At 41.2% G+C, this 25,195-nt stretch overlaps 1 protein-coding gene across 5 annotated transcripts in view; it reads right to left on the bottom strand.

Annotated features, from left to right (window-relative positions):
• The window catches only part of kmt2cb (lysine (K)-specific methyltransferase 2Cb), a 62,967-nt gene that overhangs the window by 22,002 nt on the left and 15,770 nt on the right, over nucleotides 1–25,195 (bottom strand). For 3 of the 5 annotated variants that reach the window (XM_026313864.1, XM_026313866.1, XM_026313868.1), the window contains 26 exons: nucleotides 24,544–24,747; nucleotides 22,957–23,066; nucleotides 22,660–22,769; nucleotides 21,878–22,040; nucleotides 21,575–21,746; nucleotides 20,652–20,766; nucleotides 19,658–19,833; nucleotides 19,142–19,494; nucleotides 14,105–14,182; nucleotides 12,470–13,191; nucleotides 10,859–10,981; nucleotides 9,475–9,591; nucleotides 9,051–9,155; nucleotides 8,006–8,110; nucleotides 7,718–7,899; nucleotides 7,177–7,341; nucleotides 6,966–7,072; nucleotides 6,757–6,828; nucleotides 6,394–6,606; nucleotides 5,728–5,847; nucleotides 5,324–5,449; nucleotides 5,078–5,208; nucleotides 3,794–3,986; nucleotides 1,625–1,717; nucleotides 1,294–1,341; nucleotides 70–204 (listed from right to left, as the gene is read on the bottom strand). In XM_026313864.1, the coding sequence (XP_026169649.1) occupies nucleotides 70–204; nucleotides 1,294–1,341; nucleotides 1,625–1,717; nucleotides 3,794–3,986; nucleotides 5,078–5,208; nucleotides 5,324–5,449; nucleotides 5,728–5,847; nucleotides 6,394–6,606; nucleotides 6,757–6,828; nucleotides 6,966–7,072; nucleotides 7,177–7,341; nucleotides 7,718–7,899; nucleotides 8,006–8,110; nucleotides 9,051–9,155; nucleotides 9,475–9,591; nucleotides 10,859–10,981; nucleotides 12,470–13,191; nucleotides 14,105–14,182; nucleotides 19,142–19,494; nucleotides 19,658–19,833; nucleotides 20,652–20,766; nucleotides 21,575–21,746; nucleotides 21,878–22,040; nucleotides 22,660–22,769; nucleotides 22,957–23,066; nucleotides 24,544–24,747 (4,238 nt within the window). The remainder of the gene's footprint in view (nucleotides 1–69; nucleotides 205–1,293; nucleotides 1,342–1,624; nucleotides 1,718–3,793; nucleotides 3,987–5,077; nucleotides 5,209–5,323; nucleotides 5,450–5,727; nucleotides 5,848–6,393; nucleotides 6,607–6,756; nucleotides 6,829–6,965; nucleotides 7,073–7,176; nucleotides 7,342–7,717; nucleotides 7,900–8,005; nucleotides 8,111–9,050; nucleotides 9,156–9,474; nucleotides 9,592–10,858; nucleotides 10,982–12,469; nucleotides 13,192–14,104; nucleotides 14,183–19,141; nucleotides 19,495–19,657; nucleotides 19,834–20,651; nucleotides 20,767–21,574; nucleotides 21,747–21,877; nucleotides 22,041–22,659; nucleotides 22,770–22,956; nucleotides 23,067–24,543; nucleotides 24,748–25,195) is intronic. The other 2 variants (XM_026313865.1, XM_026313867.1) reach the window with 2 other exon arrangements.

Raw genomic sequence — 25,195 nt, 5'->3', positions numbered from 1 at the left:
CTTGAATGAAGTTTTAAAATGGCAGTGTAAAACAACAAACTGTCCGGATGTCTCATCTCTCACACTGACCGTCCATCTTGTCTAGCTCAGGGCTGAGGATGCCATCCAGGGGTTCCTCTGGGAGAGTCCGTGGGGTCCTGCGGCCAGCCTGAGACTGGTGGGTCACTGGGGAACTGTCTGCCAGAGGCCCAATGTCCAGACCAGCTGTGGAAACACAGATATACAAAAACAAATCATTACATGCACACATACGCTCGCACGCACACACGCGCGCGCACACACACACACACACACAAAACAATCAACAAAATACGCAACCAAGAAGGTGATTATTAATACAGACTTGAAGTAAGAACATGTTTATTATCTCAACAGCCTGTGGAACGTCAAAACTGAACAGTATATGATTACGACTCCTTGGGGTTCCTGTGCCGTTTAAAAGGAGTACTTTGGGAACTGTGAAGAGACAGACAGGTCATGCTAATTCTGACTGAGGATACACAAAGACGTGTATGTTTGTGGAGGAACATAATTACATTAGCCTCTTGTATGAAATATCTATTGAATCTCTGAAAAACAAAAACGTCCCTTAATTCTTAAATGCTGTCCACCACCACAACATTGTCATGTGATGGAACTGTCAGAATCTTCTTTATTGTAGTCTTTACTTTCCATTTCTTTCATTATTTATTCAGCACAAAAGTTACTATCAATAAAAATGTTCACAAACATTAGCTGGCAATATCTGTATTAGTAAGTAAATCAGCACATACAGCTCTAAAGGTGAAGAAAATCATTTGTACAACGAACGAAGGACATATACTGCCTTTTGTCATCCAGCCTGAGACTCAAAGTCCTTCACTGTCTTCAGGAACTGGAAGGACATTCACCAAGGCCTATTGTTTGGTAAATTGCTTAGTTCTAAACTGCTTGTTTTTTTGTTTTTTTTTTGAATGCCAGGATGTCCTTGTTAATTTTCGTCTTCGCTATCTTACAGACATGCTCAGTTAGGCAACTATGAAATTATTCTTTTATTCATTAAAAAAATATCACCAGTGTCAAAGAGTTTAGGAGACTCACAAACAAATAGTCACACACCATATGCATCCGAGTGAAAACTGTGCACTGGGTTAGGTAAGCACTAAGCGGTTTATGGGTGTTAAAACAATCGGAAATGGTTGAGAAAAGCTAAGTATGAAGCAGCTTATATACATGCACACTCAAAATAGAGACACACTGTAAGAGAGGAGAATGCAGTAAAGCAAGGGATTAGGAGGCCATAAGCACCCTTACCAAAAGGAGGAGGTGAGCTGTCAACCTGGAAGGGGCAAAAATCAAGACCTACAAGAACCCAAAACCAGATAAAATGAGTGAAAAAAATAGTGAAGACAGAACAAGCACAACACACTTCAGACAATGCAACAAACAAAAGAGAAAACCAAAGATGAAAAAAAAAAAAAAACAAAACAAAACAAAAAGTATTATTAAAAATGTGGTGGAAGTAAAATAAAACTGTTGTCTGAGGAAATTTGTGAACCGGGAAGAAAAGATTTTGGAAATCCACAGCTAAGTGGCTATTAATACATTCTTGCCGCTGTGACTGCCTGTGAGATATATGACGCACCAGAGTCACTGCTTGGCTTTCCGAGCATTCCCAAGATGTCTGCATCAGTGTTCAGAACATCAGATAGATCAACTAATGGTTCCTCAGACGTCTCTGTAGATGGGAAAACAAAGGAAGAAACAAAAAAAGAAAGAAAACCAAACCGTCACAAATCATAATTGATGGTGATGTTGAACGGATATTAGAGTGTGACTTGGAACCATCACATGTAGAATTTGCCCTGGATTAAAGAAGAGAAGAAACTTTAGCGCATGTAAAAACAATAGCGACACTGAGTTGCCCCGAAAGAACTAAAACATTCTACGGAGTTATATTGTTCAGGTAATCAAACTGACTTAATGTACTAAATACTAAAACATGTTGAAGTTGGAAAAAAAGAAGGAATGACTGCAAATATAACTAATTTCTTGCAAATTCATCCCCCACCACAATAACGTTACATTTTCACACCGCAGCATTTCTTCTTAAGAATGCTTCATTTTCTGTATCAACTGAATTAAAAATGATTCGGTTGAGAAATCACAAGGTCACTATTGCAAAGAGTACAGTGTTTAGTTGACTTTTCTCCCTCAACTGAATGGCAGCACACCATTTTCTGAACCACAAAACCTGTACTCTTTCTATGTGCTGGTAATTTACTTTTCTATAGCTTCCAATTCACATACCATTTTTAATACAAATGTCTGCTCTCTATCACTGTGAAGTACTGCTCATAATATCGTTCTTTAAACCATCTACAAACATGTGTCATATCTAACACTGCTTAGCCTGGCAAGCTTGGTAACTTGGAATTTGCTGTGATATGTACAAGTGTGAGAGGCAATATGCAATAAAATGCAATAAAGAAGAAATTCCCAGGCTACCTCTAATGCAGTTTAGCCAGTTACTGCAACCAGGAATCTTAAACCAATAATCAGTCAAGCGATAATGGTTTTCTACTGTTTATATATAGTAAGCATTCATTTCACTAACAGGTTTTAAGATTTTGTATAGATGTTAGTGAAATGAGTTGTCTTAAAAGGGCTACACACTGTCTGACCAAATTGGTGTGCCGCATTCTACACAGCAACAAAGATAAGGAAATAACTGAGGTAAGATATGGAGTCTCTTATCATCTGTTGATCGGTAACATGATGTGTGCCTGAAGCTGAGCTGGACTACATACATTATAACAACCATTAACATTCACACTGCAGCATAATAAAAATGTCAAACCACCGTTTGTTGCGGTGCATACATTAAAGCCTCATTCTCAGCAAACTTCTAAACTTGACAGTGTAATAACTTTTCCCACTGGGATTCAGACAAGCCATGTTAATGATCTGTGCACTATTCAACATTGTTATTATTCTGTTTCAGGCTTGTGGCATTTTGTTTCCAAAACCAGCCATTCCGGGCAGCACAAGGGGCATGTGACATTTCATGTAAAATTGAGAGAAAGCTCAAGAGCAAGAGACAGGGTGGGCAGGCGTGGCAGAGCAAGCTTGCAAGAGAACAGAAACTGCATCATCACTTTATTCGGTATTTGTGGGATGAAATCTGAATGTTGATGATGACAAATTAACCTTTGACACTTTGTCTTGTATGAATGAATGCAAAGCAGTTTAAATATATTTTCAGTGGACCTGTGTTAATGGTGTGGACCCTTTATTCCTCTATACAGTAAAAAGGATTAATGCTCTCACTGGGCAATGACACTTGTAGTGGTAAGGGGTAAAACTGACAAATGAACACAAGTCATTACTAGGCACTAAAAAAAAAACAAAAAAAAAAAAACCACACAATCTCCCCTTTCTGTGTTAGGCCGTTCCAATGCCTGTTACAGTTTTCATCCAACACTAGATCAGTTATTCACCCATACCTAATATATTTTTCAGGGCTGTCCAACTCTGGTCCTCGGGGGCCACTGCTTTGCTTGTTTTCCAACCCTTCCTGACCTACACACTACTGATTACCTGGATCAGGTGTGTCCAGGCAATCAGAAGTTGGAGGATACCATCTCTGATTAAGGTGGAAGTGGGAGTAGACAAAGGTAGACAAAGGGATTTGGTATCTTCAGTGGCCCTCAAGGAACATGGGTTGGGCAGCCCTGATATAGTGTGAAACATTACTTTTAAGAGGTGAATTATTACAACCCTTTCAGAGCTCTAAAGCAATCTGTATACATACGTGCTGCTGTGGGTCTGGTTTGAAGAGATACTGTTGAGGCACTGAGCAGAGGGTCTGATGAAGGGTCCAGGAAACTGGTGGTGGGGTGTTTCCTCTCCATTTGGCTTTGCCCTTCTTCCAGTAACCCTGATTCAACTCCCTGCTGCCTGCTCTGCTTGCTTTTGTCCAGCAGGTCTTTTCCAAAGAATGCTTCCTGAATATGACAACACAGCTCTAATCAGTCCTCTGTTGACACTTTTCTTTAAATAAAACAAAAAAAACATCTCAACATCTCTTGACAATCTTGGTAAATGCATCACAAGACATATAGAAATTATTCAGCATATACTGAACGCCTAAGAGAACTGACCAAAGCGAAACAGAGACGCTCAAACTAACAGCCATATGTTGCTGCTGACCTCACTTTTGTCAGCACCTACTTCCCCCAACCACTTATACGCACAAGTCATCTACTATCCTCAACAACATGCGACTGCGACTTCCTGCTCCACCATGACATTAAAAGCCCAATGTGTTGCTATCTCAATAATTAATGATATGTGCTTAACAGTCTTGAACCTGTAGGTTAGACTGAACCTTTTTCCCTCCTACTGCTATGGGATAAAGAGCAGCACTGACAGCTGCCGGTGGCTTAATGGACATCACATATCTGTGTCTTGGCCAACATAAGGTGACACAGAGACGGGCTACAGACAAGGAGCCTTGAAGTCATCTTCAGCCTTTGTAAGTCATTTCACGAAGAAGACAGAAACCATTTACAGAGATGATCAGAGACAAGTATCCTCCTCTGCAAGTTCCTTTAAGCGATTCTTGTTTCAAAAAAAGCTCTTCTAAGGGGCACCATGGCCCAAAGTTCTGTAAGTGCTTTTCAGGCAATGAACCTGGGCTTCCAAACCTTCCCATGGGTGAGATAAAACACATTTTATGAAGATGTGGCATGACAAGACCAGACAATTTCTGCACATGAATGTAAGGCTTGCATAGCAATAAAAACAAAAATAGATATGCAATCAACTGATGAAACTAATGCTTAAAAAAAAAAAAAAAAAAAAAAAAAAATCCTACAAAGTGGCTTTTAGAAGGCACAATGAGTAAAATGAAACATCTTTCATATGTGTGAATTCTGTGCAGTTCAAATTGATTGCACTGATTTTTACTAAAGCTAATTATTTGTAAATACTTGTGTACAAAGCAAAAATATTCTATCACTGGAGTCTTAATAATAGCCCCAAAAGGCTTACAGCGGATATAGCAGTTTACACTACAGTATATATAGTGGCAGACCTGCAGGTAGGTGGGAAAAGCTTCCTCCAGTTTGGTTTTCTTCTTTCGGTAGCGTTTCTTTATTTTTTCTGGGACCTCTGGTCCAGAGGGCGTTTCATCTACAGGAGTATCAGGCATCGCTTCTGTCCATCCTGTAATAAGGGCAAAGACAAATTACTTCTTTTAGCTATAATGAAAGATAAACTGACAGATCACAGGGAAGCCTACTATAAAGCAGATGTGTAGCTGCATTATTTAGGTACAGACCCTCATCTTTTCCAATGGGATTCTCTGACACAGAACCAGAGGAATCCTTTCTGCAGAGGGATCGCTTGGCCTTGCCTGGGCCTTGGCCTGGGCGGCTCCTCTGGCGAACCATGAACCCGCCAATGCCTTGTAAGAAGAAATTAGAAATGTTTTATCAATAACAATACCCATAAAAAATAACATCACAAATAATATCATAAAGGTGATATGATTTGAAATACACCAAGTTTTGACTTATTCTATTAATCTATTGCATTCATCACTACAGCTTAGAAACACTAGTTAGAGCCCTCTGTATATTAGAGACACTGAGATGGCAGAGCGTTGCTACAGCTACAACGTCGGGCATGCACTGCTCCATTTTACGCTTCAGAGGAGCTGTCTCCTTCAATCAGGTGCCCTACCCGGCCGGTACGGTTTCCTCTTCCTCTTCTTGCCGCCGTCGGCCCCCTTGGAGTCGTCTTCTGCTGGCTCTCGCTCCAGGCTCGAGTCAGACTTCCCCTCACAATCTAGAAGCTCTGCCTCTGTGAGAGGGTCAGACCATTGATGATGAGTGACGGCCCTGCGGCTGTGAATACCCCAACCAGGCCCTTCAATGCAGCACTAAGGTCAATTCTATCTGAACCGCACTCCGTGGAGGAACATTAGCCTGATTGAAATTAGGTGCACCAGTTTAAGGACATTCAATTCCAGAGAGGGTCTCTATTTTTATTACTACTGAATATGGACACACTAAAAAAATATTAGCTATATCATAGGACTGTATTTGTAAAGTCTAGCTGTAATACTTCTGTTATGCAAAACTGCTGTTATGCAAAACACACCAATATTAGAAAACCCTTTTATTTTTACATTTTATTTAGTGTCAGGCTAATTGCAGCGACTTTTGCAAATTTTAATTGTTCAGCTCTATGGTGCTGGAAAAGACAAAATTAAATGGTTAACGTCAAGTCAAGTCAAGTCACAGCAGATGAAAAATAAAGACAATACTGAACGTCCAAGTCATTCTTATACTGAACAGTCCAATAAACACTGATTAAATAAACAAGGCTATATGAGAAGAAAAGTACCTCTGTTGTCCTCCATGTCTTCATCACGACAATGTTCTGAGAGGGGGTCTACAGGAGCCTGAAGCACTGCCACACTGTTCTGGTTAATGATCTTTAGCTTCAGCTTTGGCTTGGCTTTCCTGCGCCGTGAAGCTGTAGCAGACAAGCTTTGGAGCTGGCACAGCCCTGACTCTGTCAAGCAAACGCCATCCTGTGTGTAGGTCCTTGACAGATCTGGGGGGGGGGGGGGGGGGGGGGACGACGACACACACATAAGAAGTTAGGATGATCATATACTCCATGGACTTAAGTCAAATTACTATCTCTGAGAAAGAAAAACAATCTATTATTTAAAATTCATCAAATTTTAAACTCTGAACGTACCCATTTCTTTAGCCTTTGTGACAATCTGTGTCATAACTACAGGCTCAATGGCATCTCTTGTCTTGGTCATAACTGCAGCGGCACAGGGCGCAAAAACCATTAAAAAAGCAGAAACAGGCAGATCAAATGTCAACATTAAGTGTGTTCACTCTACAACAAAAACGCACAAACTGTATTACTGTGTTACAAAAGAATCACTGTTCTCCCACCTTTAGTGGTCTTGAAAGTTCGGCACATCGTGCAGTCAAAGTTGCTGTCAGCAGCTTTTTCTACATCTTCCTCTGAATGGAGACCTTGGCAAGAGGCATGAAACCATCTGTGGGCAGAAAAAGTTTAAAAAAGACTCAAATATGTTGGAAAAGAAAAATTAGTAAAACCTGGTCCATGTGAGCTGACATGTTTTGCAGAAACACTGCACACCTGTCACACTGGCGGCACTGCACGATGACTGTGCCTTCACTGTAGTCCACCAGGCAGATTGGGCATGTAACAAGACTGGCACAGGGGGCACACTGGGTGTAATTATTCTGCCAGTCACACCTTAGGCCTGGGGTGGTGGCACCACACTGGGTACAGGACACACACCTGTAGGAGACCATGAAGACAGAGGTCATTCTACCCAGGTTATTTCAAAGATGTTGATGCTGCGAAAATCCAGCCTACTCACTACACTGTCCACATGCTACATAGTTTAAATGACTTCCTGTTAATTTGCCATTTTTATAGGAATTGGAAGTCAAGTTGATTCCTTCTCTATGTAAATATTTAAAGCATTGACTTTACATACCTTTGTATATTTGTATTTTTGTATCTGTATTTCACTAACTGAAGTGCTTACAGTAACAACAAACAGCAGGTGTTCAACATGTACAACAGTTTAAAGCTTGTAAAGAACACAAAAGCAACTATATTTTGCAATGTCATGTTTGAAGCAAATTTGGATGATTACAAAGTTACTCACCATTTGCACTTCCAACTGTCCTTGGGTACGTTCTGCAGTGGAGGGTCCAGGCAGTAGGTGTGATAGCTGATGTCACAGTCATCACAGAGCAGCAAGCGGCCAGGATCTGTTGCCTGGCCACAGGCCTCGCACACTGTACACTCCAGACAACGCCACCCTTTACTAAGCACCACCTTGGTTATCTGTGAAAGCAACAATGGGATGTTGTTACGTAGGTGTGTGTTTATAGGATGGTATTTCTGTACTCTAGTATACTGAATGTGTAATGCACTAACTATCGAAATTTACCTTTATGCCAACACAGAATGGATGGTAGCATTGTCCGCACTGAGCACAAGCCAAAAGTCGGCCTTCTGCACCAAGGCCAAAACTCCCACACACAACACACATATCCTTAAAAGGAAAAAAAACATTATGAGTTATGCCATCTCACTGAGACAGTCAGTCTTGCTCCTGTTATTCTTGTTTTGATGAAATGATTTCATTTTTGTTCTAGAAAACCATTTGAACATTTAGCCTAGTTTGCTTATCTCCACACTATCACATGGGTCTCAATCAATATTTCTGCATATTCATTCAGTGCCCCTGTTAAGTGTAAGTAAAGGTCGTCGCCTATGTTGCTGCTACAGTGAAGGCTGAGGGTAAGAAAATGCTTTTTTGTTTTTTACCCTCAAGCTGCTGGATTGAGAACAGTGTTGCTGTTATATATCCGCAAATACATATGTGCATAAATCATTTTGAAATGCCCATTTGTTTTACAAGTCAGGGTGACTGAGTGAGCTTTTTAAGCCCCGCCCTTACATTCACAATCACAGCTGCGAGCCAAATAGAACAGTCCTTTGAGCACTGAATTGTTTCACCTGAGTCATTCAGTATTTTGCTACCTAGAAAAACAGCTGTATTGTTTAATTAGTCACTTTAAAGAACAGTTATTCTAAACCAGTGCAAGAATGCAGCCTTTTCATTACTATCCCACGGTGCCAACTTCACAGCTCCTGCTGTCTCTATGAATCTATGACGGATATTTGACAGTGGCCATCAGTCACTTATTGTTTACAGGATTAAATTCAAGACAGCAGCATTACTTTGAAGGCAGAAAGTGAGAAACTGAGATTTCAATATGATCCTGTGTTATATAATCGACTGCATTTCCTGCAGGCAGTTGGCAGTATCTCCACAGGAATTAATGATCTCCAGTGGGAGAGGTCTTTAAACACAGATTTAATTTTAGGCCATCTACACTAAGTAAATGGAGAAACACATAGATCATGATTTAAAATGAAAAAATCTCTAAAGAACAAGATTTAAAAAAAAAAAAAAACCCAAAACACACCTGTTTTAGTGTGAAACTGTCATTACTGGAGAATATGACCACTGTGTTATGCATGGCATTCTCCTCCTCTTCTTTGATTGGATATGGTGTTTCTAGTGTGGTGACCTGCATATCAGGAAAAGAAAAAATACACAGAATAATTCAACTTTAATGTTGTCATTTTTCAGCACAATGTTAATGTTACTAACTGGAATAAATTTCTACAATTTACTATAATTTGAACATATTCAGTATTTGGAGGCATTGATGAAGTAGCGCTCAGAGCATATGTACCTTTTACAAATAAACAAATACTCTCATTAATGTTAATGCTTAATATGATACACCATTTGTGTTTTTAGCTGCAAACAAAACAAATATGGATTTACATATAGTCCACTATTTGCCAATGACATCAGGATGCCGTCCAGGTGATTGCACATACCCCAGGGTTGATGCTGGGACTCACTCCATTCTTGCCTCTGGCCCTGCCACGTCCAGCTCTACCTGACAGGCCAGCCCCTCTGGGCCTTCTCCTCCCAGGGAAACCAGAACCTCGACCCTGCGGAGGCAAGACAAAAACCAGACCAGACAATGACCACTGCCTATCTTACAAACTAAAACGGGTAGATGCAATCTTCAGTTCCTTGCAAAACTTTTCCTCTCTCACACATTCTGAATTGTTTAAGACACAAACCTTAACAGCTCATAAGCTTTAAAGGTTTGCTGTGGGGAACTTCACACCACTGCCACTTTATGCTTGTACATCTTCTCGACTGTACAGGATGCCAGTTGCTACAGCAAATGATTACTATTTCTATTACTATAGAGTCAAGTTACTTTGGCATTGCTATAGCCCTGCTCATTTTAAAAATGAGTAAAGTAAAACACTTTTTTAGAATGCCAACATTTAAACATCATGCAAATGCTTAAAATGAAAATAAATAAATAAAAATCAAACTGATTTTTGCCCTTTTGAACTTTCATTGAAATGATTGAGCGTTTCACTATGATTTCTGCCAGGCAGCCAGGAAGTGAATGCCTCTGAGCTGCTGTAGCAATGTGAGTTCCACTGTGCCTGTGGCACATTTCTGACAGGAGGCATCTGCCTAATCATGACTATCAAACTTAAGTTTAACTGATATTCCAGCACCTGCCCCAAAATCCCTTCTTGTGTACTATACATTTGGCTCTGATGCCAAACTGAGGCCCTTCACCTACTTAGTCGCCTGAAAAACACACTGTATGATGGTGTTTAACCTAGACTGGACCCCTGCCACAGCATACAGATTAACCCTCACCAACCTTTGCTAGACTAATGACTATCACCATGGCAACCAGCTGCTACATACTTTTCATTTAAGTCACAATCAAAAAGAAAAAAAAAAAGAACAAATATTTTAATAAGAATAAACCAGCTGCTACATACTTTTCATTTAAGTCACAATCAAAAAGAAAAAAAAAAAAAAGAACAAATATTTTAATAAGAATAAAAAAAGTGCACGGGATTGCATGACAGCCAGAGAGGCATTCATTAGTAAAAAAGATTTGACTAACATTTGCGTAGACTGTATCCTTGATCTTTCAATTCAACTGCAAAGCCGGCAAAAATAACCATATCTTTAAATTCCACTTCATAAAGTCATTAGCTTAGCCAATGGTTTCTGAATCTCCTCTCACTGTGAGGTGATCGTAGTTGTTAGCGCAGGCTACAAAATACATCACAGTGACATTCAGGAACACTCGGGGAGTGTGCGTCACTAGGTTAAACAGAGGGCTAATAGAGGGCAGCTGCTGCCCTGCCGTCTCTGGTGAGCCATGGTATTTACCACTCTGATGCTCCAGCCGGGGCTGCCAGAGGACTGCCTGGTCTTTTGGATGTCCCACCCCTCTGGCTGGTCTGGTGACCAGGACAAGGGGGAGCACACACTGCTATGGGGGCTCCATGCACCCTAAGGTAAGGGGGGGGTGGGTGAGAGAGTGAGAGAGAGGGAGGGAGGAGGGCGACAAAATGCAGCAACTTAAAAACAAAGCCAGCGAAGAAACAAAACATACAAAAGAAAGATGTTAGAGATGTAGTGAGCTTCTAATGTAGCCATTTGGGATCACACAATACACACCCATCTATGCACAGCTATAATATGAGAGAGCATTAAATGTGCTAAAATATGAACAGTGGAAGTTATCAGGTTACATTCTGTGTTCAAGCCAATCCTTAGGGTTTCATGCATGAGTTACATAGGCATGTTTCAAAGAGACTCTCTTCAAAAGGCAAAACCCACAAGCACAATTGAGTTAGTTGCATTTCACAGAGCTGAATTTGCCAGGGCATCACGGCACCATACAGCAGGAAAAGAGGCCCTTTACCCACTTGCCATGACAACCTTGTATGTTTGGCATGTTGACAAAACAAGGGGAATTGCGTCAGCACGGCAGCATGTGAACCCATTAGACAAAAGCATGCTGGAGTAAAAGGAGCAATATTCAAATTTTTGAAAAAGATTTCCCCAGGCTTTGTGTAACAAATTAGTTTGAGCCATATAATGTTTATTTAAGAGATAGGTTATATCTAGGGGGAAAAAACATTTTGCAAACTAAATGAGCTTACCCTCACCAGAATCATTTATAATATATTATAGCCATGGGTGTGATTCAGTTACCATTATTTGTCTGACTCTCCATTCAGTGTCAGTAATAGTCTTATAATTCATTGGTGTTAATGACACTGAAACATAAATATTAGGAGAGTTAGTTTTTTTCCCCCCACAGTCAAGTGACCCACTGCAGTTGATGGTCTAATATGGACACAATAATGGTCAATGTAATTTGTGACTTCATGAAGGCTCATCTTTAAAGGGACAGAAAAGTGGGAGAAGTTTGTAACATGGACATGAGATGAACAGAGACTGATGACAATGTCACTAAGGTGGAATGTGAAGACTGTCAGTAAAGGGTGTTTTATCCATTAAAAAAAAAAAAAAAAATCAATTACCAAGACCCATTAGGAATAATAAATACCATGCTTCATTTGAGCCCTGAATGAACACAGTGGCTAACCAGTTATGGTGTATAAATATGTGAAGAAAGCACAGGGAGTGGAGAGGGAGGGTTATTCACAATTGTCCCACTGCTATACTTGAATGACCAGATTAAAGAAAATTAAAAAAAAAAAAAAAAACATAACCTAAATCATATAAGTACTCTCAACCAATTCTAATGCCATCAAAAAAAAAAAAAAAATTTTAATCCACTTTCATGAAGCTGAGCCCACAGGACACTTATGTTATTTAAGAGCAGAAACAGTATAAGCACCAATTATTAGCCTACACTTCAAGGGACGTCCATGGCATGGTGACAGTGAACACGGCAGAACCAGTCAGACAGCGATACAAAACACGATTCCTTGCGACCACCTTGCGACATAATATCCAGGTCCCTACCTGTTTCACTCGCGGCCTCCCAGGAGAGAACTTTCTTTTGGTGATGGCTGGCTTTCCCATTCCAATCTTCGGTGTGAGCGGTATGAGGGTCGTGGTGGGCATCACACTGCTGTGGTCAGCCAGTGAAGGAAGGACCTGGGTCTGGGGTGGCTCTCTGGGAGATGTCCCTTGGGCAAGAGGGGAGAGGTGGGAAGGAGAGGAAACCATATCAGCCAACCTTTCCACAGATGTCTTGAGGGGTTTCTCCTCTGACGACAGGCTGGGAAATGACAGATTGCTCTCCGGTGTAGTGTCCATCTCCTCTGACGTACTAGGGGCTGAGGGTGTAACAGTCTCTGCCAGGATCCTGTGAAAAATATCCTCCCTTCTCTCCTTGTTAAGTTCTTTTGGAGCAGTTTCCAGGAAAGAAGCCTCGACTACATCCATACTCGAAGGCTGGGGTAGCGAGACTTCCACTGGTTGGTCCGTGAAAGGTACTGATGGAGTACTTGGATCTTTGGTGGTTGAGATGATGGCCTTACAATCCTTTGTGCTGGGGTTGGCCGTGCACTGCTCAGGGCAGGCCTCTGTCTTTGCTGGTTTGATTTGTAACATGGTATCCTGTGTCTGTAGTGCCTCCACAGAGAGCTGGGCTGGCAAAAATTCTGACTCCTTACTAGGAGTGGTTGATGATGTGGGACTCTCTGTAGATATGAGCTGGGTTTTTCCTGCTGGTTTTGTTTCTAGAAGGAAATACACAGTGGTCAGAAGAACATACTGTATTTAGATATCTTAACGTCATGCTCATCACTGACAGGTACACAGAAACACAAGTGGAAAGAGATATAATGTTAAGCTAACAGATTTGAAGTAAACGTTAATGTAAATGCCTTGAATTTCGTGTGGAGACTCCATGTCTACATGCCCTTGTCTAACAGTACCTGTAAACAATGATTACCGTATTTTCTGAAGTATAAGTCATGCTGTTTTTTTTTTTGTTTTTTTTTTTAGTACTCTGGCTTTTCCTGCGACTTATGTGTTTATTTATTGTCATTCTGTCGAACAGTCATTAGATGGCACAATAGTGAATATAATACCGTACTGCCAATAAAGTAAAAATATTTATGTTCAGGCTAAACTATAACTAGTAGTGTAACACCAGTGAAAAGTCCACCTTAAAGAGCTATACTGCAGACTTCAAAGCACAGGTAAAGTATGCAGCTGAACCAAAGTTTGGAGTGAATGTCGACATTCAGACAATCCGAGAGAGGAGGAGGACACGCCGCTTCAACTTCTCCTCCCCTTTGGCACAGTTGTTTCAGTTGTTTAACATAATTTGACAATTCCGTAATGCACTTCTGCTTGTTGTTATGCTTAGTCTACGTTCTTCATAGGCTAATTTAGACTATAATTAATATAATTACAAATGTGACTTAAACACCAAAGCGACTTATATATGTGTTTTTGTGTTCAACAAGGCTGTTTTTACTAAAAGTGACTAATATTTACTTATAGACCGGAAAATACAGTATGTAGCATTGTAACACTGAATTGGCATTACACAAACTTTTTACAATTACTGTTATGATAATGCAAAGCAATATAAGATTCAACAATGCAGATTAATTTGTAAATACATAAGCTGTTTGTACAAACCTGGTTTGATTTCTGTTAGGATTTTGTTGACAGAAGGATCAGTAACCTGACACTCGATGTCAGCACCCACTGAGACTTCTAAAAAAAAATAAATAAAAAAAAAATAAAATAAATAAATATATATATATATATATATATATATATATATAAATATAAGAATAATATATAAGAATAATGCAGAATAATTTTAAAAAGATTGTAGAGTCTTAACACATCAAGATAAATTGGTAAGGGTAAAAAGCAAAACAGACAAATGTCAGCCTTGAATGCTCAGTCAAACTGAAAACAGAAAAAAAAAAAAAGTCTGTGGGTGTGGGAATAAACAGTGAATGGCCTCTTCTAGTAAAACAACTGTGCTTTTTTCAATGAAAATGGTGAACACAAGCAATTTTCTTTATAATATGTAATTTACCACACAGATTATATATGGTTTAAAACACAGTGAAAAATTTAAATCACAGGCTCATCCAAGTTGCGTTAATTTCATCACAGCATCTAATAATGTGACCCAGAAGTGTGTACCCCCACCCCCCACCCAAATGTGCCTGCCTGTACTCCCTACAACATCTGTGCATGTTCCTGGTGATGAGTCAGCGGATGGTGTCCCGAGGGATCTCCTCTCAGACCTGGATCAGGGAATCAGTGAGCTCCTGGACAGTCTGTGGTAGTACTTAGTACCAAATGCGCTGAGATGTAATGTCCCATAGGTGCTTAATTGGACTGAAGTCAGGAGAATGTGAGGGCCAGTCACTGGCATCAATGCCTTTAACGTCCAAAAATGGCCTACACACTCTTGCCACATAATGTTGGGCACTGTGCTGTACCAGAAGGAAACCAGGGCCCACTGCATCAGCATAAGGTCTGGTAACTGCTCTGCATGCCTTCTTGAAGTAACTGGACTACCTGTGCAACCTGATTGTGCTGCATGTACTGCCTCATGCTACCAGTAATTACGAGGACAGTAATAAACACAAATCTTGAGATGAATTAGTCAGGAAAAATAAGGACAGAGTATTTTTTCTGTGGCCACCACATCCAAAACCAATCCCTTTTGGGGAGGCTGTCTAGCAGAAGCAGAAAAAAAATGATCTTTTGCTCTTCCTAAATGGACAGTGATATTCCTGAAGTTTATCTGACTTGATGTTATATTGTGATCATTAAGAGTACCCCATTATTTATATGTGTGTATATATATATATATATATATATATATATATATATATATATTATAGCCATGGGTGTGATTCAGTTTACTGGCACACTCGATATATATATATCCAGTAACACATATGTCACTTCCTTTTTAAAAGTGCTACCTATCACAGGATACATCTTGGCATAAAAAAAAAAAAAAAAAAATCTCTCCTACCCCCTCTTTCTGGTTCAGTAGTGTCCCCTATCTCCATTTGGTCTCGTATCAAAGACAGTGCATTTGACTAATCTGGTATGAATAGAACTAGTCATTCCTGGCTATCAGGCATCCACACACCGAGCCAATATTCTGCCGGCCTCTGACAGTACACATTGCCTAGTCTTAACGAGGCACCCACCATTTCAATCCACAAGTTCCCATGTCACACTGATCCTGACACACACATGCACCTGCTAAGCATCTCTGCCAGCGAAAGGAGTAACCATGACAACCACCATCCCAGAGTCTGTGTGCTCTGGGCTCATGACTGTGCAGCTTGCAGGTGCTCATCCGGTGCTGATGCCAGAAAGTCAATTAGGAGATCGGCCTCCAACCATCTCCAGCCTTCAACTATTGACCAAGCTGAACACACATTCTCATTCATATCAAAACCCTGCCTCCCTTATACAGTGAATAAGGTGATGGTTTAGATATATATATACTTGGCATCAATTAATATAACAAAGGCCTAAAGCCAGGTCTATCTGGCACTCTCAGAATGTATCTAACAGCATCTGTCAGTTAAGTCATGGTAAGCCTGCTGTTAAACCCTGACTGGCAGACAATCCTAGAAGGTGATAAACAGCTCTGGTTAATGGCTTTAATTACATTACATGTGTGGGTGTATTACTAGCATGGTCAGGAGCTCACATAAAGTCCAAAAAAAAAAAAAACTAAAAAAAAACAAAACGTCCTCCTTTATTACTCTGGTTCACGAAGAATATAAAAAAAACAAACAAAACAAAAAATTAAGCTTTAACATTAACCCTACTTAAGAGGCTCCAACCCACAATTACAAAAGATGAGTAAAAAAGTAAAGTAAAAAAATGAGTAAAGCTCAACCTCCAGGAGTTTCTCTTAAACCAGCACACAGACTATATGTACTCTCAACACATCTACGAGACCACATCTCCTTGGCAGTTGAATGATGAAGCTGTTTATGGCCACAGGAAAAGGTTAGAAAAATGAGCACACTTGTGTGTGGTAAGCAAGCAAGTTGTGTGAGCAGCTCCAGGGCAAGTCTACAGACAGAGGATCTGATATCACCATCATGCTACTCCAACCCATCCTATCCTGCCACTGGAGTCTGGTATCTAAACAAGAGTGGGTAGCTTAAGACTGGCATCCCCAGCCCATTGTTTATTTTTCCAGAAATTGCACTCCATTACTGTTAGACCTCACATGGAACAAAGAACTAGCCTTGAACTTCAGACAAACAGATGCCAGCATCATATACAGTGGTGTGAAAAAGTGTTGGCCCCCTTCCTGATTTCTTATTTTTTTGCATGTTTGTCACACTTTGTTTCAGATCATCACACAAATTTAGATATTAATCAAAGATAACAAGTAAACACATCATGCAGTTTTTAAATGAAGGTTTTTATTATTAAGGGAAAACAAAATCCAAAAACATAACTTAACTGTGGTTTATCACACCTGAGTTCAATTCCTCTACCCACACCCAGGTCTGATTACTGCCACACCTGTTTGCAATCAAGAAATCACTTAAATAAGACCTGCCTGACAAAGTGAAGTAGACCAAAAGATCCTCAAAAGCTAGACATCATGCCGAGATCCAAAGAAATTCAAAAACAAATGAAAAAGAAAGTAATTGAGATCTATCAGTCTGGAAAAGGTTATAAAGCCATTTCTAAAGCTTTCGAACTGCAGCGAACCACAGTGAGAGCCATTATCTACAAATGGCAAAAACATGGAACAGTGAAGAACCTTCCCAGGAGTTGCCGGCCGACCAAAATTACCCCAAGAGCACAGCGACGACTCATCCAAGAGGTCAAAAAAGACCCCACAACAACATCCAAAGAACTGCAGGCCTCACTTGCCTCAGTTAAGGTCACTGTTCATGACTCCACCACAAGAAAGAGACTGGGCAAAAATGGTCTGCATGGCAGAGTTCCAAGACGAAAACCGCTGCTGAGCAAAAAGGACACAAAAGCTCGTCTCAGTTTTTCCAGAAAACATCTTGATGATCCCCAAGACTTTTGGGAAAATACTCTGGACTGACGAGACAAAAGCTGAACTTTTTGGAAGATGTGTGTCCCATTACGTCTGGTGTAAAAAGTAACACCGCATTTCAGAAAAAGAACATCATACCAACAGTAAAATCTGGTGGTGGTAGTGTGATGGTCTGGGGCTGTTTTGTTGCTTCAGGACCTGGAAGACATGCTGTGAAAAACGGAACCATGAATTCTGAAGGAGAACGTCCAGACATCTGTTTGTGACCTCAAGCTGAAGTGAACTTGGGTTCTGCAGCAGGACAATGATCCAAAACACATCAGCAAGTCCACCTCTGAATGGCTGAAGAAAAACAAAATGAAGACTTTGGAGAGGCCTAGTCAAAGTCCTGACCTGAATCCGATTGAGATGCTGTGGCATGACCTTAAAAAGGCGGTTCATGCTCGAAAACCCTCCAACGTGGCTGAATTACAACAATTCTGCAAAGATGAGTGGGCCAAAACTCCTCCACAGCGCTGTAACAAACTCATTGCAAGTTATTGCAAACGCTTGATTGCAGTTGTTGCTGCTAAGGGTGGCCCAACCAGTTATTAGGTTTAGGGGGCAAACACTTTTTCACACAGGGCCATGTAGTTTTGGATTTTGTTTTCCCTTAATAATAAAAACTGCATGATGTGTTATCTTTGATTAATATTTAAATTTGTTTGATGATCTGAAACAAAGTGTGACAAATGTGCAAAAAAATAAGAAATTAGGAAGGGGGCCAACACTTTTTCACATCACTGTAACTCAAAGTGTTGGTGTCTTACTAACGCTCCACCAGGCTCGTTGCATTTGGATTGTGCACCCACCTGTTGTTAACAAGCCTGTACACTTGGTCATAGCATCTTAGGACCATCACCCTCCATTAAGTGCTATTAACAAGTCAGACATAGTCTGAGGTTAATAAAAACATACTACTGAGTCATCTGTAAAGCTGATTAGCTGTTGTATGAGGAGTCAACTCAAAAGCCAATCTATGCACTGTGTGTTTTCATTTAGCCATGCACTACAGTGAATTTTTAAAACATGAGCACTCTCAAGTATCAATTTCTCATTCACACTGATGGGCAGCACAAACCACCTCACCAGGAGACAGGAAAACAGAGAATTACAAAGACAACAAAGTTGCTTTAATCTGCTGTAGTAAGAGACCATCTGGTTACTGGGGAGTCCTCAGAAACTCTTCTAAATAAAAGAGAGTGCGCTTCTCTTTGGTCCTAGTCCAATCCAACTCTCCCAAGTCCTTTCATCTGCAACAACTGTGACTTTAAAAACTTCATCAGCACGGACACTACAACCCAATTTGGTGTTGCATAGCCAAAACTTTCATGCTTCTGCATGGCTAGACACAGAATCAATGAACCTTCAGCTACAAACATTGTCTTTCATTCTCAGTCATATAACCTGGTGCTTTTGTACACAAGTTTGTGCAAGGAGTTACATTCCTCAGCTTGTCCTTGCAAAAACAAGACAGATTTGATAAAACAGATCTGATTGTCAGAATGGATATTTAGAAACAAGTAAAATACTATTTTTAAAAAAAACAAGGAAAAAATTAAAAGTAGTTATCCTCCGGTGTATAATGTAACCTTTGTGAAACATAGACCCACCAGGCTTCTGGGCTGATGTGGCCAGCTTCTCCTCCTGGACGGTAGCCTGACCAGGCTCTGGATCCGAGTGCAATGAAACGGCGACTAATTCCGGTTTGGGGTCATTGTGCATTTCAGGAGGCAGGTGAGTGCCAGGTTCTAGGTCCTTGTGCTTTTGAGCCAGCTGTAGGCCAGTCTCAGAGTTTGTGTGCATGGAGGCTGGCTGAAGGCTGAGCTCTGGGCCGGTATCCATATTCTCTGCCTGCAGCGCCTGCTCTGCAGCAGGAGACCTGCAGTTGGAACAAACATAGTCCTCTCTGGCGTGGATTTCTGCTTGGCCTGAGTTCTGACGCTCGCACTCCAGGTGTAGCCATCTGAAAGGAGTGCAAAGGTATTTAAGAGACTGTTTGATAGGGATCTCTGTGAAATATTAGTTTGGCTTTACTGGTGTTCTTTAGTTTTTCCACGGAGCGTACCAGAGAATACAAGAAAAGAGTACTATATTCATAATTAGAATAATAAATAAATGTTCCATACCTTTTACAAGTGTGGCAGAATTGTAAGTCTTTTTGGTGCTCAGGGTCCAGGATGCAAGTACATATAGGACAGCACAGAGCAGGGTCCTGGTTTTGGACGCAGTTCTCACATAGGAGGCTGGTGTGGTGCCACTGCCCGCTGGTTCTGGTTCCACATTGGATACATACCCTGCAGTTCTGTAGAGCAAAGGAAGACATCTTACTAAAATGTCATTCAAAGCCATTCAGAGGCAATGCGGTATGAGTATAGTGTTTCTGTTATACAGTTTTGGTACTTCATTTGTAGAATGAGAAACACACAAGCAACTTGGCCATGCTCAAAGCAAGTGTGTGTATATTTAGAACCACCATGTGAGCAGGGACAGGGGCTGGGGGCGGGGACTCGGGACAATTAAATGCCAAAGACGTGTGTGGGCTGCGTTTCTCCTGTGCTGAGTCAGATAAGAGTAGCAGAGTGTGAAGACCTTTCGTCACCAGCTGCCTCAATTGCTGTGGCTTCCTCCAACAACTGCAGAAAACTGGGTGCTGTGTTAACCAGCGCCTGAATGACATTTACACTGCTGGAGGAAGAAGGGCGGGGCTGCACTGAGATGTGTGTGATTAACAGCCACACGCATGTACACGCACGCACAGACACACGCACACACTTATCTTACGGCACTGAGACTGAACTGAAGCCTTAAAAGATCAGCCAGTGCAGTGTGAGTCATTTCTTAACCACAGGAAGTACAAATACAAACCACTAAAAAGACATATTCTCGTGGGTGGTAGACATTTTACTTTGTGCCAGCACAAAGATTCACATCTTGATTTTTTTTTCCATTGAATATTACATATTGTCCATACTTTACATGTATAATTATGTATTGCAGTTCACAACAAAAATCATACTTTGTGAAAACAACCTGTGTGTTATGTTCACACACCAGAGAGAATGACCCGTATTTTATATTGGTTTTAATAGATCATTCAGCATTAGCGGACATCTTTCCTACCTTACACCTCCATCCGTTGGTGGGAAGAGAGTCTATAGCAGGTTGCAGACAGAAGGTATGGTAGCCTTTGTCGCACATGTCACACACCAGCATTTTAGTGTCCTCTCCTGGATTCCTACAGAAAGAGAGAGAGAGAAGACTGTATCAAGTGGAATAGCAAATGACTATAATATATTGTACGTATAACACTGCACAACAAGTTAATTTGTGGGATTCATCTGTAAACTATTCGATTCTTCTGTTATATGGACAGCAGTGTACTGTTTTTTAATAGTTGCTAATGGTGGTGAATGTAGTTTGTTTTGGACCAGAACTGTAAATGGGAGACTGTTGCAACATGATTCTAACAGAAACAAAGCTCCTGCAAAAATGTTAGCATACTAAAATACTAGCCCAGTTGATATACAGGAGCTTGGGGCGTGTAGCTGTGTGTCATGCTGTGTGGGGGTGCTACATCTCTAATTAGGGTTGGCAATGAGTAAGGCTGGAGATGACAAGACGGTTGAAAAAGGGAAAAAAAAAACAAAAAATCCACAGTAAACTCTATGTTATGCACAGGCAATAATGAAGGAATTTGTGCTGTCAATCCTAAAGCTAAAAAAATAGTCAGTCATAATACTCTATAGTAATAACATGTAGTAGTGGGGGTTCTATGTAAATAAACAACTAAATGTTCAACGGACAATGTCCACCTAAGGCAAACAGGCCTGGCTGATAATTGAGCTGACTCCTGTGCTTTTTAAATAAGGTCAGAGGTTACAAGAGTAAGCTTCAGGGTACAAAATCCAGTTTCGTTCCTCGCAGACCTCAGAGGTAAACAAACTAGCAATGAGCATTATGCCTGTTAGCTACAGAGAAAAGGAAGAAGTGAGGGAAAGAAGACAAAACCAGTCAGTATGAGATACATTATTTAGGTGACTCACTTGCATGTCTGGCAGACTTTGCACTCAGGGCACTGCCAACCTGCCCTCCTTAGAGGGGTGACGGTCATATCCAGGCACATCCCATGGTAATGCTGACCACAACTGGTGCAAAAAAGCTGGTCCGTTAGGTCCCCTGGGCTATCGCATAGTGCGCAATTTACTTCATCTACAACTATGGGCAGGAAAATTTAAGAAAAGAAAATAAGGAGATAAATGATATCACTGATAGTGAAGTTCATAAAATTACAGTACTTACATTATTTTTTCCCCAATACCTTGCAAATACAATGCAACTCAACTTACATTTCTGAATGGCCAGATCAGCGTGTTCTGGGCAGAGGAGCGACAGACTCCTGATATCCTGAAAGGTCCCAGCTGCCCCCGCACAGGGGTAATGGTAGAGTTGAGCACATCCTTCAGCACAGCACTTAATGGATGCTCCAAGGCGCTTACAGTATGCACAGTGCTGCATAGGGAAAGGGAGATTACAAAATGTGTCAGTATTGTCTTTGTTCTCAATTGAAATTAATCTTTTTCTTAAACACCCAAAGAAGCAACAACAACCTCTAGAACATACCACCAGAGCTTTACATGTCTGACGTAATTTATGTAAAGTCCTTTATTGTCTTAAAGTAGTAGGACTGGATTAAATAAATTAATAAAATAGTCACCTAGTTTCTGCGCTCAAGATCTGTTTTAAACCCTGTTTCAGTACTCCAATGACAGAACCACATCAAAACTTTATTTCCATCAGTTCTACACGTGAGCGCTAACAGCAACTCCAAAGATCAATTGGAAGACTTGCTGATGGGCTCAACAACCAATAGGCTGCAAGGGTGTTTGGAGAGCTGTGATCAGTGCCACCCCTAATGCTAGAAGCTAAGCTGCCATTAGAGCTCAGCTCTGTTGAGTGGCGTGACCTTTTCCATTTCACAGCTGAGAGATCCACGCTGCCGGCCGACCTTTAACAACCAATCTGATCCATCAGCTTCGCTGTGCCTCACTGAAGCAGTCCTTCCCTGCTGCCCCAACACATTAAGATGGTGTTAATACCCATTAGTACACGGATGTTCTCCCTGACTCACCTTTGTGCTCCCTGAGTCAATGGCTCTGTCCACATTAAGCAGAGATTGTCCCTCGCCCTCACAAACACCTTCGGACCACAAGGCACAACTCTGATGTGCCCAGTATTGCCCTGCAAATTTAAGATATGAAGGATGTGACCACGACTAAGAATTAGAATCAAATAACTGTAAACTCACGTCAACATATAGAACATTTGCAGAGAATGAAATTGTGTTTCAATGTTAACTCTCTCATTAGAAAAGTATTAATTTGTGGTAAAAAAAAAAAGAAAAAGATCCTTAATTTATTGGTCTTACCTGACTCGAAGAGAGACTGGACGTTAAGATCTTGTGGAAGGCCGACATGAGAAAGCTCATCCCAAAATCTATTGGCTGGGTCTGGTTCTTCTTCGCAGCTTTCAGACCCACTGAAACAAAGGAAAAAGGTTTACAAAGAAACCAGGTCAGCATAGAATTTTTTTTTTTTTTTTTTTTTTTTTTAAAGCAGAGGACAGCTACAAGATGTGCAATGCAGGTAGAAGGACAGCCTCAATCAACTAAGAAATGAATCGAGAACACCGACAGAGGTAGAGGACGATGTGGAGTTTTTACAAAAGCAGCAAGATGAAGACAGAGAGAATGAGCTGGGGGATAAATGTTAGAGGAAATAAAAAGCTGTGGGGGAGGAGGGAGAGGAGGAGGAGGAAGAGGGCCATCTTGTTTGGCGTGTGCACAAGAGGCTGGCTGTTCTGTCTCATAAAATCTGTTGAAAAGGATGTGTTTCTCTGAGTCCTTGGCTTGAACTAGTGAGCCGCCTAGCATGCAGAAAATGTGGAGAGGGAGCATTAGCATTTAAAAAGGACCTAAGTTCCAGTAAACAAACCAAGAGCCAAAATCAAGGGACTGGTTTCTGGAAGCATGATGACACAAACATGACAAATAGCCTTGACAGCTTTTTGTTGAGAGCCAAATTATGAAACGATCCTCTCCCACCTCCTCACGGTTTTCCCCTTTGTCCACCATCGCTGCTTCTCTGATAAATCAATATACAATTTCTTCTCCTGCTCTGGGCTCCCTCCTCTCCCTCTGTGTGGCAAAACTGAGGTCTGGCCCCAGTGACCAATCACACAGCAACAACACAACAGCTACTGCATGGTTTGGCATGCTGCCAGACCCATACTGCTCCTACTGCCCATTACGTCACTGGGAACCCAGAGAAACAACTAACTGGTTCCAAAAGATCAAAACAAATTAGGCCGCTGTTCAGAACAGTCTGAGGAGGGTCCTTTGTTGGCATTCTGCATGTGAGTACACACGCACGCATGGCACGCACGGCACGCACACACACGCACGCACACACACGCGCGCGCGCGCGCGCACACACACACACACACACACACACACACACGCACACACACACACACACACACACACACACACACACACACAGGAAAAACTCCCGTGCACCCTTCACCTGATGTGGGAGATCCCTGAGTGTGGGCGCACTGACAGATGACTGCTAAGCCAACGTGATAATTTAGCCTTCAAATGTCAGAAGACAACAACCTGCTAGCTGACGGAGGCTCTTTCACTTGTGGGCTCTGTGTATTTGTTTGTATGCACGTCTTTTAATGTGTAAATATGTGGGCATTAGCATTCCTAAGAAGTAATCTGACCCAATATAAAAATAAATAAATAAATCAATCAAAATATTTTTTCAGAGTTAAATTTGTTATACCCCCCCAGCAGTGTTCAGCCTGTATAGGAAGTTTGGACAAGTTTCTCTGAAGTGAGGTCAGGTGAGGCAAATTCTAATTTCATGCAGCTCATTAGCTTCCTACAGGGGCACGTCACAGATGGCATGATTTACTGTCTTGGTGAACACCAGTAGCCAGGTCAACTCACTTCTTTTCCTTCTGTCCTGAGGTGGTCTCACTGGCCGTTTTTGGCTGAGTAGTTTTATCACCATCGCTGCTATCACTCGTTGAGCCTTGTCCACCCTTGTGGCTGAAGAGTGCTTCAAGCTGAGGTGTGGTACTGAATACCCTCAGATCCCCCTGACCCAACAGGCTACGTCCACCGCAGTAACAGAAGGCACAGAGATGCTCACTGAAACAAAGAAAATAGGTGGTACGGGGTGTTTAATTATATATACCTACTGTGGCTCAATTCAGTTCCTTGAATTAAGGCCTCCTCCTTTTTTTTGGCAATGTGGCTGTCTGGGCAGCAATACACAAAGAAGCACATACTCTGTAAGGCTGGTGCCTTATTTGGATATCAGGAAATGTTGTAGATTCCTGAAGTAAAGGGTGTTTTTGAGACAAAAAAAGAAAAATAAATAACCAAGAGGTGGAAAGTTAAGAACTGGGATGGGTGGTAAATATATATCACATTTTTACATAATGAGATGCCCTTGTTAATAAGACCTCAAGAGATGCTGCTGGTCCACCCTCTATTACCAGCATCAATAGCAGAGAGAGAAGATTGATTACAACCTTTAGCAGAGTGGCACCTGGGAAGTGAGTGCTGCTGTTACCAGCTGATGACTCCATTGCAC

This window comes from Mastacembelus armatus, chromosome 17 (assembly GCF_900324485.2).
Source record: "Mastacembelus armatus chromosome 17, fMasArm1.2, whole genome shotgun sequence".
Lineage (NCBI taxonomy): Eukaryota > Metazoa > Chordata > Actinopteri > Synbranchiformes > Mastacembelidae > Mastacembelus > Mastacembelus armatus.
The sequence above is the reverse complement of the archived record's forward strand: the minus strand, read 5'-3'. Positions and strand labels throughout refer to the sequence as shown.